Here is a 15020-nt window from a genome sequence, read left to right on the forward strand (position 1 = left end):
ATTTGTTTTTTGCTGTGCTTTATTTGTACCTTTAAGTAGTAATTCAACCTTAAAAGAGTAGATCAAATATAATAATTCCTTGTTATTATAAATAATTTTGAGGGTTACAATTAGCAAGGATAAATGGATAAACGTTATAGAACAGGCAGAAAAAATTATTGTACAGAAAGCTATAAAAAGAATTCAAAAGCTGGGGATATATTTTATGGACTGATAGAGTTTGGATGTCTCCTTCAAATCGTGTGTTGAAATGGTGGGAGAAACACCACCTACCAGGCCCCATTGTTATAGAGATGGGGTCTGGTGGGAGGTGTTGAGATCGTGGGGGTGTTGAGATCGTGGGGGTGTACCCCTCATGAATGGTTTAGTGCCATCCCCTTGGTGATGAGTGAGTTCATGCAAGATGTGGTTGTTTAAAAGTGTGTGGGCCAGTCGTGTTGGCTCACGCCTGTAATCCCAGCACTTTGAGAGGCTGAGGCGGGAGAATCACAAGGTCAGGAGTTCAAGACCAGTCTGAACTATATGATGAAATCCCATCTCTGTTAAAAATACAAAAAATTAGCTGGGCATGGTGGCGCACACCTATAATCCAAGCTACTCAGGAGGCTGAGGCAGGAGAATTGCTTGAACCCGTGAGGTGGAGGTTGCAGTGAGCCAAGATCAAGCCACTGCACTCCAGCCTGGGCAATAGAGCAAGACTCCATCTCAAAAAAAAAAAAAAAAAAAAAAAAGTGTGTGCACCTCCCATCCCCTCTCTTGCTTCAGCTCTCGCCATGTGATGTGTACGCTCAGGCTTCTGCCATGAGTCGAAGCTCCCTGAGGCCTCCCCAGAAGCCAAGCAGACGCTGGCGCCATGCTTCCTCTACAGCCTGCAGAGCCATGAGCCAATTAAAACTCTTTTCTTTATAAATTACCCAGCCTCAGATATTTCTTTATAGCAACATTAGAACAGACTGATGCAAGGATAGTATAGGAGTTTTTCTGAAGAAATTAAAACAACATATAACCAGTTGATGATAAAGGTCTTTCTGTGGAGAAGAAATGTTGCTAGAGGTTTACATTTTTATGTTTTAATTTTCATTCCACCGCTCTCTCCTGTGAAAGCCCCAACCTCTCTAGACTCAAGTTATCGAATATATATAATAATTTTCAAGGTGACTTACTGAAATATCTTAGAAATCTGAGAGCTCTAAAATCTACCAAAATGTGTTTAACTACTACTTATTCTATTTTTTTAAAAAGCCTTTGTCTTCACTTGAGGAATTTTGGTGCTAATTTCTCAAAATTTAGTGTTATTAGTTTTCAGCCAGAATTTTGTTATTTATGGGAAAAAGTACAAGGTTGCAGCTGTAAAGGATGAATAGGTCTAGGGACGTAACGTATACCATGAAGGCTATCATTAATAATATTGTATTGTATACTGGAAATTTGCTAAGACAGTAGATTTTAGGTACTTTTATGACACACAGAAAAAGGCAAATATTGGGGAGGATGGATATGTTAATTTGCTTGACATTTCACTATGTATAGGTCTATCAAAACATCATGTTGTACACTTTAAATATATAGAATAAAAATATTTTGGAAGATAGTGAACAGTATAAAAAGAGTACAAATTCATTTTCAAGGAAATTTTATAGTTAAAGCTGGAAGTCAATGAAGGATTTCTCATATTTATAATCAGATATATGTAACACAGTTTCTTTTTCTACCATTTGTACCAAAATCACATAATGATGTTTTTCTCTTTATTGCTCTTACTTGGCTATTTACACCATGCTGTGACTTTACCCCTGATTGTATGCTTCAGGAAGTGCTAAGAGGCAAACGAAACTTACATTCAGCGGTAGCTAAAGTGCCCATTTTATATTGTGTTGAGCAAGCCTTCTGAGCACAGGATTTCTAGCAGAAGGGAGTACAAAAACGTGCGACCAAGTGAATTGTTTGTGCCTAAGAGAAATAAATGTGAAATATAGAGGCCATGATGATTAAATTGCACAAACCAACCTTTCTTCAGTGTGAGGGTTTCTCGGGAACATTGTAATGGGAAATAGATGTGAGTCCTAAAACAAAAGTGTTTACTTCATGAAGAAAACAGCTGAGAAAGTGGGAGGTCAAAGAGCGTCTACAGAGCTATTTCCTTACAATTAATGCCAGCTCAATAAGGGAGGCTTTGATTTGCTACCCAGGCAAGAAGGGAAGCCCAGAGATTCTGACCTCCCCTCGTTGGCAACATCTCAAAGACGAGTCACTGGCAAAGGCATTTGGAGTCCTCATCTTTCTTCTTTAAGTGTCTGTGTTTGAAGTTTACACACAGTCTGTTCACCTTGGCCACATTTATAAATGTGCTTAACAGCATCTGTAAATCACTAAGTTTCTAAAGTACTTCACTTTAATATTTTTTTTCCCATCAGTTCTCTCACACTCTCATTTCTAGACAAGTAATTATGCCTTTTGCAGTAAAAAGCAGCCTTATGAGGTACCTGCTGAGTTTCATAAAACTGAATATTGTCTTCACAAACAAGCTTCCTCTCTGTAGCTTCAGTGGAAGTGGCCATAAATCATACATAATTAGGTAAGTAGATTGTGCCATATTCAGCATTTGAGAAGAATACCATGAAATGGGAGGCAATTTTCTTTGTCCCTCAGTGAAAACATACCAAGTTTCAGTCCTCATTTTGAATGTCTTTAGATATACTAATTGGTTTTTATTTGTTTTTGTTTTTTCCTTCCAAGAGAAGAAAAGTAATCAAACATCATCTGGTGGCTGAGGGCACTTAGGCTGGCTGTGGTTAATGGTCATTGGCCAGGTGTTTGCAATCAGCTGAAGGTCCCATATAAAAGGCAGGGAAAAGCCTCTGTTCCCTTCACTACAAAGCTTGCAAAAGGACGAAGCGTTCCTGATATAAATGTAAGGACATCTGTGTCTATGTGTGTGTGCGTGTGTCTGTGTGTTTGTGTGTTATTTTGGGTATGAGTTCCTGTTATGAATATATATTATTATTTGTGGATATTACCATAAATATTATTTAACTATGTATTTCTAATGATGTATATTTACTTCTTTATAAATATATCCAATGCGTATACATTGACGTGTGTAAATATACACAATGTGTATACATTGATGCGATATATTATTTAACTATGCATTTCTGATAATGTATAATAGTTTTTTATATATAAATATACCCAATGTGTATACATTGTATGTGTGTATACATACACATGCACACACACATATACACACACACACGTATATTTTTTCTCTTGCATGCCTGGCAAAAGACTACCAGAGCCTGGCATATAATGCTACAAGTTAATGTACATTAATATGTAAATTTTAATATTTTTCATAAACATCTTTCTGTATAAATTTGCATGTTATGTATTTTTTATGTATTTTTATGTGTGCAGCTTTAGTCACGTGTGTGTATTTTCAGCTATGGCTTTGCTTGTGTCTGTATGTGAACCACTGCGTAGTGACAGACAGCCATGTGTGACTGCGTCTGTGGTTTTTATTTATAGATAGTATTTCTATATATTTTCTACATATATATTTTATTTATAGGTATTACATGTATATGCATACATGTAATCATATATGTATACTATCTTTTATTTCTGAATATATATAATATGCCTACACTAATGGGTGTCTATCAATCTGTATGTTTTCTTCTCACCTGCCTGAATAAAACTGCTCTAGACTGGCAAACAGCGCTACATAGAGAGAGAGTAGGGGAGGTGCTGCACACTTTTAAACAGCCAGGTCTCATGAGAACTCACTCACTGTCACAGGAGGAAATCTGCCCCTGTGATCTAATCACCTCCCATGAGGTCCCTCCTCTAACATTGGAGATTACAATTTCACATGAGATTTTTGTGGGGACACAGATCCAAACCACATCATCACTTAATAAAGGCTTTTTGGTGCACAGTTATAAGTGTGGATGAATGTGTTATGTGTTTATGTCAACTCAGGAGTAGGGATAACTGACAAAATTTCCACACTGACTGTAGACAGTGTTTCTTCAATGTTGTAGTTTTCCACTGTGGTTCACTAGTAAAACTATGGCTGAATTTTCATCCACACTAATTACATTTCTAACGCTATGTCATCGAAGTTCAGAATATTTTCTGAAGATATTTCTAATTGTCTCTTTGGTGTTGAGTTCTCTCATGCCATCTAAGGAAAGAATGGTGACTGAAGGATTTTCCACATAGGTGACATCTACAAGGCTGCTCTCCAGTGTGAATTCTCTCATGTCATTCCAGGACCCAACCTTCACTGAAGCCTTTCCCACATAGCCTAATTCATATGGTTTCTCTCCTGTGTGAGTTTGCTCATGTTGTGTAAGGTGAGAACACTGAATGAAGGTTTTCCCACATGGAAGGTGTTCGTATGGTTTCTCTCCTGTGTGAGTTCTCTCAGGCTGCCTAATAACAACACACTGACTAAAGCCTTTCCCATACTGTTGACATTCATATGGTTTTCTCCAGTGTGAACTTCAGTGTGGTTTCTAAGAACAGAACTGTGACTGCAGGCTTTCCCACATAGATGCCATTCATATGGTTTCGCCCTGGTGAGATTTCTCTCATGGCCTCTGAAATAAGAATGACTAAAGGCTTTCTCACATAGAAGGCATGAATGTTATATCACTCCAGTGTGAACTGTCTTGTGCTTTCTAAGGCCAGAGTGCGACTACAGAATTTTCCACATTAATGGAATTCATGAAATGTGTCTCCAGAGTGAGTTCTTTCTTCTTGCCTAAGGTTAGAATGTTGACTAAAGGCTTTTCCACACAGATACCATTGACATAATTGAACTTTAGTGTGAATTTTCTTGTGTTTATCGAAATGATTGGCCACTATAAGAATTTCCACTCTCTCTTCTGATACAAGCTTTCCCTCCTTCCCTCCCTCCCTCCCTCCTTCCTTCCTTCCTTCCTTCCTTCGTTCCTCTCTCTCTTTCTCTCTCTCTCTTTCTTTCTTTCTCTCTCTCTTTCTTTCTCTCTTTCTTTCTTTTTTTCTTTCTCTCTTTCTCTCTCTTTCTTGTGTTAATAAAGTTTGAGTCAATATGGAGCTGTGAGTAAAATCTTCTCTCAAATCATGGCCTACAAAAGAATACTTTAGTGTGTGGTATTTCTGGTTTTGCATAGAGAGTGAAAAGTTATGAATGGTTTGCACACCTACATTCCATACATTCATTTACCTAAATATGAGTTCTAGAGTCATCATTCAGTGACAGGGCACAGTCAAAATTTTTTTCATGTTACTTGCAAATACATGTTGTGCTACTCTTTTGTAGGCACGGAGATGTTCTCTTTTGCAGCATGCCAACTACAGAGGTAGCAGATTAATTGGGAGGCCTTCAATACATTTCAAAGACTAGGAATATAAACAATGTTTACAGAATTCTCCCTTTTTTAAGATCTTAGGTTATAGTTTTGAGCACAGGTTAGTTTCTTCACTATATTTAAACTGTGAAAAACTGTTGTTCAGAAAGCTCTTAATCCCAGCATAATAAAGCTTAAGCCATGTGCTCAATTCCTAACTTCATCTATTCCCAAGTCTTTAATTTGGATAACCAGTGTTCATTCCTATACAGCTTACCACTAGCATGATGGTGGACGAATCTTTCCTGCTGATATGATACATGAATATAATTCCTGGTTTTTAAGCATATTTTCCCTTCCCAAAATTGAAAAAAAAAAAAACATGAATAGTTAGAATGGCAACATGGGGATAAAAATGTTTGAAAAGCACCAAGGACTTTGTAGGTGTATTTCAAAAATTACACTTAGATGTGGCAAGGGTGTTAAATGAAGGAATGCTTTAGGTGGAAACAGGTTATGTACTTAATAATTAGAATAGATTTTCAAGATTTTAACATTAAAAAAATTCACTGAGGATAATTGTCTTCAGCTCTGTCCATGTTGCTGCAAAGGACATGATTTTGTTCTCTTCATGGCTGCATGCTATTCCACAGTGTATATGTATTAATACTATATTTTCTTTATCCAGTCCACCATTGATGGACTTCCAGGTTGATTCTATGACTTTGCTATAGTGAATAGCGCTGTAATGATCATACATGTGTATGTCTTTTCCGTAGAACAATCTCGATTCCTTTGAGTATATCCAGTAATAGGAATACTCGGTTAAAAGGTAGCTCTATTGTTTAAGTACTCTGAAAAATCTCCAAACTGGTTTTCACAGTGGCTAAACTAACTTACATTCCCACGAACAGTGTATATGTGTTTCCTTTTCTCTGCAAACTTGCCAGTATCTGCTATTTTCTGACTTTTTAATAATAACTATTCTGACTGCTGTGAGATGGTATTTCATTGTTTTGATTTGCATTTCTCTAATGATGAGTGATGTTGAACATTTTTTCATATGCTTCTTGGCCATGTGTATGTCTTCTTTTGAGAAGTGTCTGTTCATGTCCTTTGCCCTTTTTAAAAAATGGGATTTTTTTTTTTTTTTTTTTTTGCTTGTTGATTTAAGTTTCTTAGATTCTGGATATTAGACTTTTGTTGGATGCATGGCTTGCAAATATTTTTTCTCATGTGTAGATTGTCTGTTTACACTGTTGAGAGTTTCTTTTACTGTGCAGAAGCTGTTTAGTTTAACGCAGGAACAGAAAACCAAATATTGCATATTCTCACGTATAAGTGGTAGTGAAACACTGAGTATCCATGGGCACAAAGAAGGAAACGATAGACACCAGGGCCTTCTTGGGGGTGGAGGGTGGGAGGCGGGTGAGGATTAAAAACTATCAATTGGGTACCACACTCATTACCTGAGTAACAAAATAGTCTGTGCACCAACCCTCTGCAACATGCAGTTTACCCGTGTAACCTACGCATGTACCCCCGAATCTAGAACAAAAGTTTGAAAGAAAAAAAGCTAGATCAATATAATAAAATCTTATGCACATAAAAATTTAAAAATAAGGTGAAGGCAGTATTTCAAATTATTAGGAAAATAATGTAATGTTCAATAAATGATGTAAGAATTAGTTGGATGTTTGGAAAATTTAATAAACATTTCTGCCACATACAATGTACAAAAATATTCCAGGTTGATTAGAAATTTTAATATTAAAAATAAAATATAAAATAGTCTAAACAAAGAAAATAATTAACATGGAGATGATGTGTTGGGTAGGAGAAGTGAAGGAAAATATCCAGTGGGAAGATCTGGATGAGAGGTAACTGTGTGTTAGTTTAATTTCAATGGGTACAGGAATATTTTCTTTTCCAAAGCCAAAGCCAATGGCAAGAAGATACATAAAGATCAGCATATCAATAGAATAGTGATCACATTTCAAAAATTTTGATTGAATATTCTCTTATATGTTAGAAATTGTCTTATTTAAAATCATGAGTTAATATTTTTAAGAACATGCTCATTCACTGACAAAGTACCTCCTTGCATTGAAGCACATGTCTCTTTTGTTCATCTAGATTGTAGCCTTGAGAAACCCTATTTCTTCCCTCCCAAGCTCTTCCCTTTGCACCAACTGCAAAATCACATTTATTTGCATAGGTGGCACCATGTTTATGGAAAAAAGATATGTGGATTTTGAGTTCACTGTTAATAAATGTCCATTATCATCAAATCTAGGGCAATGAAGAATAAAAGAATTGTAGGTTAGTCCGGGCAGAAACACCTAGAACAAAGAAAACATTGGAGATCTGTCTTCAGACTAGAAGCAAATCCAGACCAAAGATCCCTCCTCAGATCAGGAATAAATCCCTCAAAGAAACAGCGAGAACCTATGGATGCTGATGTTAATAACCAGTTTCAAAAGAGAATGCAGAGTTCAGTCTTTTCAAATAGAAATGTCTTCTCAGTATCTTTAATACAATTTTCAAAAGAAATGAATAAACATAAGCTTCCCAACAATAATCTATGGTCTATGTGGACAAAGTCATGTCTATTATTTTTACTAATTTGGTCTCAGTTTTAGCATAGTGACTATAGTAGAATAGTTATTCAGAAAGTACTTTATTTTATACACTGAAAATATGAATTACCTTCCCAGCTTTGCTCTGTGTCAGAGATTGAGTAGCAAAGAAAATATGAAAATATTGTTACCTGTGGGTGTCATCTGTATTGTGGATGTCTCATCAGTATTGTGGGTGTCCCGCCAGTCTTGGTGTCACACATGTCTTGTGAGTGTCACATCTGTGTTGCAGGTGTCACATTTGTATTGGGGTGTCACATCTGTATTGCAGGTATTCTGTCAGTCTTTGGATGTCATATCAGTATTGTGGGCATCATATCAGTCTTATGGGTGTCCTATCAGTATTACAGTATGTCATGATATGTCACAGCAGTATGATACCTCTTCTGAAAACACCCTCACAGACATACCCAGACATAGTGCTTTAACAGCTCTCTGTGTATCCTTTATCCAGTCATGTTGACACCTAGACTTAACTATCACAGTAATTCATGGCAAAAATTTCAGAATTTAAAAAAATTGTATAATGAAATCTGGGCAACATAGCCAGACACTGTCCTTACAAAAACATTTTTAACAATTAGCTGGTCGTGGTGGCACGCATGTGTAGTTCCAGTTACTCTGGAGGCTGAGGTGGGGGGGATCTTTGGAGCCCTGGAGATTGAGGCTGCAGAGCTAGGATCGTGCCAGTGCATTCCAGCCTGCGCAACAGTGTGAGGCTCTCTCAGAAAACAATCAGCAATACTAATATTCTTAGGAAGAAATTTAACCAAGGTACAAGGCTTGAACATGGCAAATGTCAAAACACTGCTGAAATAAATTCAAGAAAGCATAAATAAATGGAAAGACACCTCATGTTCATCAACTAGAAGACTTAATTTTTAAGATGGCAGTACTACACAAAGCAACCTACAAATTTATTGCAATTCCTGTTAAAACCCCAAAGTCCTTTTGGCAGAAATCCACAAGCTGATCTTAACATTTGTATGGAATTTCAAGGGATCCAGAATAGTCAAAATAATGTCAGAAAAATGACCAACTCAGAGGCTCACATTTCCAAATTTCAAATCTTACTACAAAGCAACAGCAATAAAAACAGCATGATGCTGGCATAAGGACACATGTATGGATCAATGGAACCGAATGTTGAGTCCAGAAATAAACCCATACTGATTTTTTTTTTTTTTTTTTTTTTTGAGGCAGGGAGACTTACTGTGTCTCCCAGGCTGGAGTACAGTGGCACTTCTATGGCTCACTGCAGCCTCTGTCTCCTGGGCTCAGGTGATCCTCCTGCCTCAGCCTACCAAGTAGCTGGGACTACAGGTATGCACCACCACACGTGGCAAATTTTTTTATTTTTTTGTAGAAGTGGAGTCTTGCTATCTTGCCCAGGCTGGCCTCGAACTCCTGGCCTCAAGTGATACTCCTCTCTTGGCCTCCCAAAGCATTGAGATGATGGGTGTTCTGGCCTGTTGATTTTTAAAACTGGATTTTCTTTTCTTTTCTTTTCTGTTCTTTCCTTTCCTTTTCTTCTTTCTCTCCTCTCCTCTCTTCTCCTGTCTTTTTTTTTTTTTTTTTTTTTTGAGGCAGGTATTCACTCTGTTGCCCAGGTTGGAGTGCAGTGGTGTGAACACGGCTTACTGCAGCCTCGACCTCCCAGGCTCAAGCAATCCTAACCTCCTCTGTCTCCTAAGTAACTAGTACTACAGACATGAACCACCACACTCGGCTAATTTTTAAATTATTTGTACAGACAGGGTTTTCTTGAGTTGCCCAGACTGGCCTCAAACTCCTGGGTTCAAGCAAGCCTCCACCCTCAGCCTCTCAAAGTGCTGGGATTACAGGCATGAGTTACCACCTCCAGCTGGGAATTGTTTCCATAATTACATTCTCATGTTTGTTGCTAGTGTCTACAAATACAACAGATTACCGTGTGTTGACATTTTGTGCTGTAACTTGGCTGAATTTATTCACTGGTTTAAATCATATTTTGGACGTTCCTCATGATTTTCTGTACATAAGATAGATTGTGTGGTCTGTGAACGGACAGTTTTACTGCTTCCTTACAGGTATGAATGCTCTTTACTTCTTTTTCTCTCCTGTTTGTTCTGGATGGAACTTCCATCACAGTGTTGAATGCAGTGATGAAAATGAACATTGGTGCCCTGTTCCTGATCTCAGGAGTAAGGCATTGGGTCCTAACAATGGAGATGGTGCTAGTTACAGGTTTGGCACAAAGGCCGATTGCTGTGTTAAGAAAATTCCTATCCCTAGTTTGTCAGGTGTTTTTGTGATGAAATGGTGTTGACTTTGTTGAAAGTACTTCCTGCATCTATGGAGATGAGTATGTGGGTTTCTTCATTCTGTTTATTTGGTGTTTATTTGCAGGGATGGCTTGAGTATGCAAAACAAGCTTGATTTTCTGAGAAAAGTATTTAGTGATCATGGTGTGTAATTCTTTAAATATGTGCTAGTATCATTTACAATTATTTTGTTGAGCATTATTAATTGTATAATTATACCAGACATTGATCTATACTCTTCTGTTCTTGTGATGTCATGTCCTAGTGTGATTTAGTCTTAAATTGGGATGAGATTGAAAATGGGTTGGTTTAGTCTTTACAGTATTAAGGGTTAGAAGTTTGCAAGATAAAATTTTGCAGAAATGGGACATACCTGAGGGATTGTGGGGAAGCGTGGGATGGGCTCAGGGTCAGAGTCTGGGTGTAGGGGTGGGTAGCAAGACAGTGCCTGTAGCCTTCACCAACAGTAAATTGTAGCAGTCCTTTTTAATCTTGCAAATCAGGCAGGCACAGATGTTGCAGTGTTGTTTTAATTGTCACCTCCTTGAGTTTCTTGTTGAGGCTCAAACTCAACAGGAGTGCCTGGGAAGAAATTAGCATGCAAGAAGTGAGAAGACTGGAGCGCAACTTTGCGACAGTGCACCAGCCAGTGTCGGAACTGCAGGGGTTCCCAGCTTATCTTAATTTTGAGGAAAAATAACATCTTTTATACTGCTATCACACAAAGAAACTGGACTTTTTCAAATTTGTATGGCTAATGTTATATACTTTCGTTATTATATCATGTAACTAAAAGTTGTTTTTTTTTTTTTTCTTTTTTCCTGCTTGGGAAGTTGGCAGAGGGCAGGTCTTTGCTGGTGAGTCTGCTCCATGTAAGACTTTCTGTATACTTTTTCATTCTTGTTTGATTTTAAGATTTTTATATAAATGCTGCTTCTTAGTGTCCTAAGATGTCATAAAATTATCTCACATAAAATTTGAAGAAACAGAGTTGTTAGAGGGTTATGTAGAAGGCAAAAAGAATGTCGTTATTGAAAAGATTTTATAAAACATTTATTTCTAAAAAGTGAGATTTTACTACTAGGCTATGCTTCTAACTATCCCTAATCATAAATTTTGTTTTATCCACTTTTGTTCACTCTGAAAATCAGTTATATTATTAACGTTATATTTAAGAAGTTACATGTGATACCAACGCAATATTTTGAATTTCTGTTTAACTTTGAGGAAATATATCTTAAATCAAAATTGGTAAAACTGATTTGGTCTGAGTTTGACCTGAATCATAAAACAGTGGAAAAAAAATTTTTACCAGGACTTTCAAACTGTCTCCTATTTCCTGTGTGCCTAAGTACATGAATTCATGCACATAATGGGTAAATTTGATGCCCTGTAAGGTGGTGAGAATATGAAGGTCCCAGTGAATTAAATTATGACACAGAACTGAAGAGCAAATGTCTTGAGGCAAGATGGTGAAGTTGAAGTGTTGTCCTTATCAAATAAGAGTAGAAAGTTTGTGGTACTTACGGTTGCTTTGTGAACTGATTATATTCTTTGATCATGTATCAGTTCTTTTATTGTAAAAACACGAGTGTTTTATTATTTATGTATGTTAATAAGTTTTCCAATAAGGTCAGTGTATCAATATTGTCTTTCGTAATTTCTGTTGTTTTCTTTGAAGAATCTTCTACCACTTATCCATAAATGTTAATCTATATTTTCTTCTGAAATGTTTATTTGTATAATGGTTTCATTTAAAGGACTGAACACTTTTGTTAGTCTAAAGTGCTTTTTCTCGGAAGTTAGTTTATATTAACACTGTTTTACAAATGAGAAATCAAAACAGTGAAATTCAGAAATATTACAAATCTGTTAAGAGGTGGAATAGGCTTTGGTCTCAGTCAATATACCTTTAGTCCCAGGCTGTGCTCTTAGCCATGAGGCTTAGCTCCAATAATCTTTTTATTTGTGAAGTTAACAGAGCTGCACTGCAGAATTTTTTAAAATTTTTTTAAACTTTAGTTTTAAGTTCAGAGGCACATGTGCAGGTTTGTTATGTAGGTAAACTCATGTTATGGGTGTTCGTTGTACACACTGCAGAATTTCAGTCTTCAAACTTTAGTTCATTTGAAATAGGGCCTGAATACCATGACTATAAAACTATTATAAAACAAGACTTTTGTGGCTTAAGTTACAGATGCTATACATTTTTCAGTGACAGAATAGACAACAATATTAAGGCTTAATATATAACATTAGGACCAGACATTCATTTTATTTTTCCTCTTTACTGAGACTTTACCAATATTCCTGCGCCAGAGAGCATAGCACAGTAAGAAATCAGAGCTGTGAAATACCAGAGTCCTTAGATATTCATCCTAAAACATTCCTGCTCAGCTATGTTACTATCTCTTTTGGAGTTTATTTTGGTGGATGTGTTGTGACGTGTGTAGTCATGCCTTCTTCTTAGTTGATTTTTTCCTGAGCCATTTGTTTAATAATTCCTGTTGAATCTCATTGGTTTGTATAGCTTCTGCTATGTTAGTAAGTCCTCGGCCTCCACATTGTTTTCCGTTGTTTCCTAGTCTGTTGGCAACCTGTGAAACCATGGAGATCTTCTGGGGCCAGGGATGTGCAGCGATCAACAGGGGGATAAGGAGATAGAGCGAGACTGCATCTCCAAAAAAATTAAAATAAGATGGAGTCTCGCTCTTTCGCACAGGCTGGAGTGCAGTGGCTCAGTCTCATCTCACTTCAACCTCTGCCTCCCGGGTTCAAGCGACTCTCTTGCCTCAGATTCCTGAGTAGCTTGGGGACTACAGGCGTCCGCTACCACACGCAGCTATTTTGTATTTTTAGTAGAAACGGGGTTTCACCATGTTGCTCAGGCTGGTCTCGAACTCCGGACCTCAAATGATCCGCCCGCCTCGGCCTCCCAAAGGGTTGAGATGACAGGCGTGAGCCACGGCGCCCGGCCCCACTTTCCACTCTTAGACCAAAGCGCCCACAGTCCGGGTGAAGCAGCCTCCGGGGCTGCGTGGCAGGAGGGTGGCGGTCCCGCTGTGGGTCCTGCGCCTCACCACCGTCCGCAGCGGGGAGCCGGGTGTGGCCTCGCAGCACTGGCAGAGTTCTGGGTCCCGGAACCTCCACACCCGGGCGCCTTCTTCCTGTCGCCTCCTGCAGGTGCTCCTCGGCGCTCACCGCCTGCCTGCTTAGGGGCTGGGCGGCAACCCCGCCGCTATCGCGCGCACGGAGCGCAGAGCCCGGCCGAAGCCCAGGCCGTGGCCGAGCCAGGTGGTTGGCCCGGCGGCAGCGGCACCAGGCGGGAACCTACCGCCCAGCCCCGACTTGGTGACCTCCGAGTGCCCGGCGCCCACGACCCCTGTGGTCTGGGCGGGGACCAAGGAAGAGCGGGCCTTCAGGCCGGGCGGGCTGCGCGCCCCTGACTCTGAGGCTGACCGAGGCGAGCCCTGCCCGCCAGTGACGCGGGAATTGCAGCCTCGCTGGCACGCAGAGCCGCCGCCGGAGTGTCTGGGTCTTTCTCCATTGGAGGCCTCGGCATTCTCAAGTTCCAGCCGCTCTCGCCCCGTCCTGCGTCGAGACAGCTTTCCCACGGGCCGCCTGTCCTTCTCCATGGCCCGAACGCTGGGCCAGCTCCCACGAGGTTTGGCAGAACGCAGGGCCGGTGACAAGCTGTCGCGGACACGGGTGACGCTAGAGCCTCGCGCGGGCACGCTCAGCTGCCGTTGACCGGCTCCGAGAGCCGTTGAGCACCGGAAGTTGCTGCCACGTGCAGCGAGGCCCCCAGCGGTGCGCGCGCCACTCGCTTGTAGCTGCTGGTTTGGCGTTCCGGGCTGGGCGCGGGCTTGCTCGGCTGGCGCTGGCTCGGCCTTCCTCGCTTGGTTTGGCGCTACTCTTCGGCCAGTTTGGAAACTGCGTTTCCTGCTTGGAGGTGGTGGCTGCGGTGATCCGTTCGGTAGGAGGCTCCCGAGGCTGGGAAAAGCAGATGGGGACTGAGGTTTCCCAGAAGCCGACAACATCTGCCTTGAAGGCCTCTGGCTTTGGGAGCAACGTGGGCAGGTGGTGCTGCCGCTGCTTCCCCTGCTGCGGGAGTTGCAGCCAGGACGGCGGGGGCTGCGCAGTAGAGCACTGTGACGGCGCCTTCCTGGAGCCTGGCTACCACGTCTGCCTGGAAGATCTCGGCGATCTCCACAGAGCTGCCTGGTGGGGCGCAGTCCCCAGAGTGGAGCTCATCCTCATGCTCAGAGACCCTGGCTTGGACAAGAGAGACAAGAAGAAGAGGTAACGGGCCGGGCGGGGGCTGGGAGGGCGGGGACCTGGGAGAAGCCCCTCCCCTGGGGATGGGGTGGGGCGAGCCCCCCTGTCACCGGCCCAGCTTTCTCGCCTCCGCAGGCCCCGCAGCACCTGGGATGTGGGAGCCTTGGAGGGGTCAGGGCCCAGGCCTCTTCATGAGCCCCAAAACGAAAACCGCACGCCGCCATGATTTCCCTTAAAGTGATTTAACTTCCAAAATTAAGTCTATGTATTTTCTTTTTTGTTTATTTTTTGAGACGGAATCTGGCTTCTGTCACCCAGGCTGGAGTGCAGTGGCCTGATTTCGGCCTCCCGGATTCAAGCGATTCTGCTGCCTCAGCCTCCCAAGTACCTCCCGAGTACCTGGGACTACAGGTGCGCACCAACGTGACTGTTTCCTGTTTTTAGAAGAGACGGGGTTTCGC

The 15020-nt window shown here is 40.7% G+C and overlaps 1 protein-coding gene across 1 annotated transcript in view; it reads left to right on the plus strand.

Annotated features, from left to right (window-relative positions):
- The first annotated feature begins 14287 nt into the window (after positions 1–14287).
- Positions 14288–15020, plus strand: part of LOC111525024 (POTE ankyrin domain family member A) — a 53747-nt gene continuing 53014 nt past the window's right edge. Inside the window, exon 1 of the mRNA XM_031934945.1 lies at positions 14288–14583. Within this exon, the coding sequence (XP_031790805.1) occupies positions 14288–14583 (296 nt within the window). The remainder of the gene's footprint in view (positions 14584–15020) is intronic.

The sequence above is a fragment of the Piliocolobus tephrosceles genome, chromosome X (genome assembly GCF_002776525.5).
Source record: "Piliocolobus tephrosceles isolate RC106 chromosome X, ASM277652v3, whole genome shotgun sequence".
NCBI lineage: Eukaryota > Metazoa > Chordata > Mammalia > Primates > Cercopithecidae > Piliocolobus > Piliocolobus tephrosceles.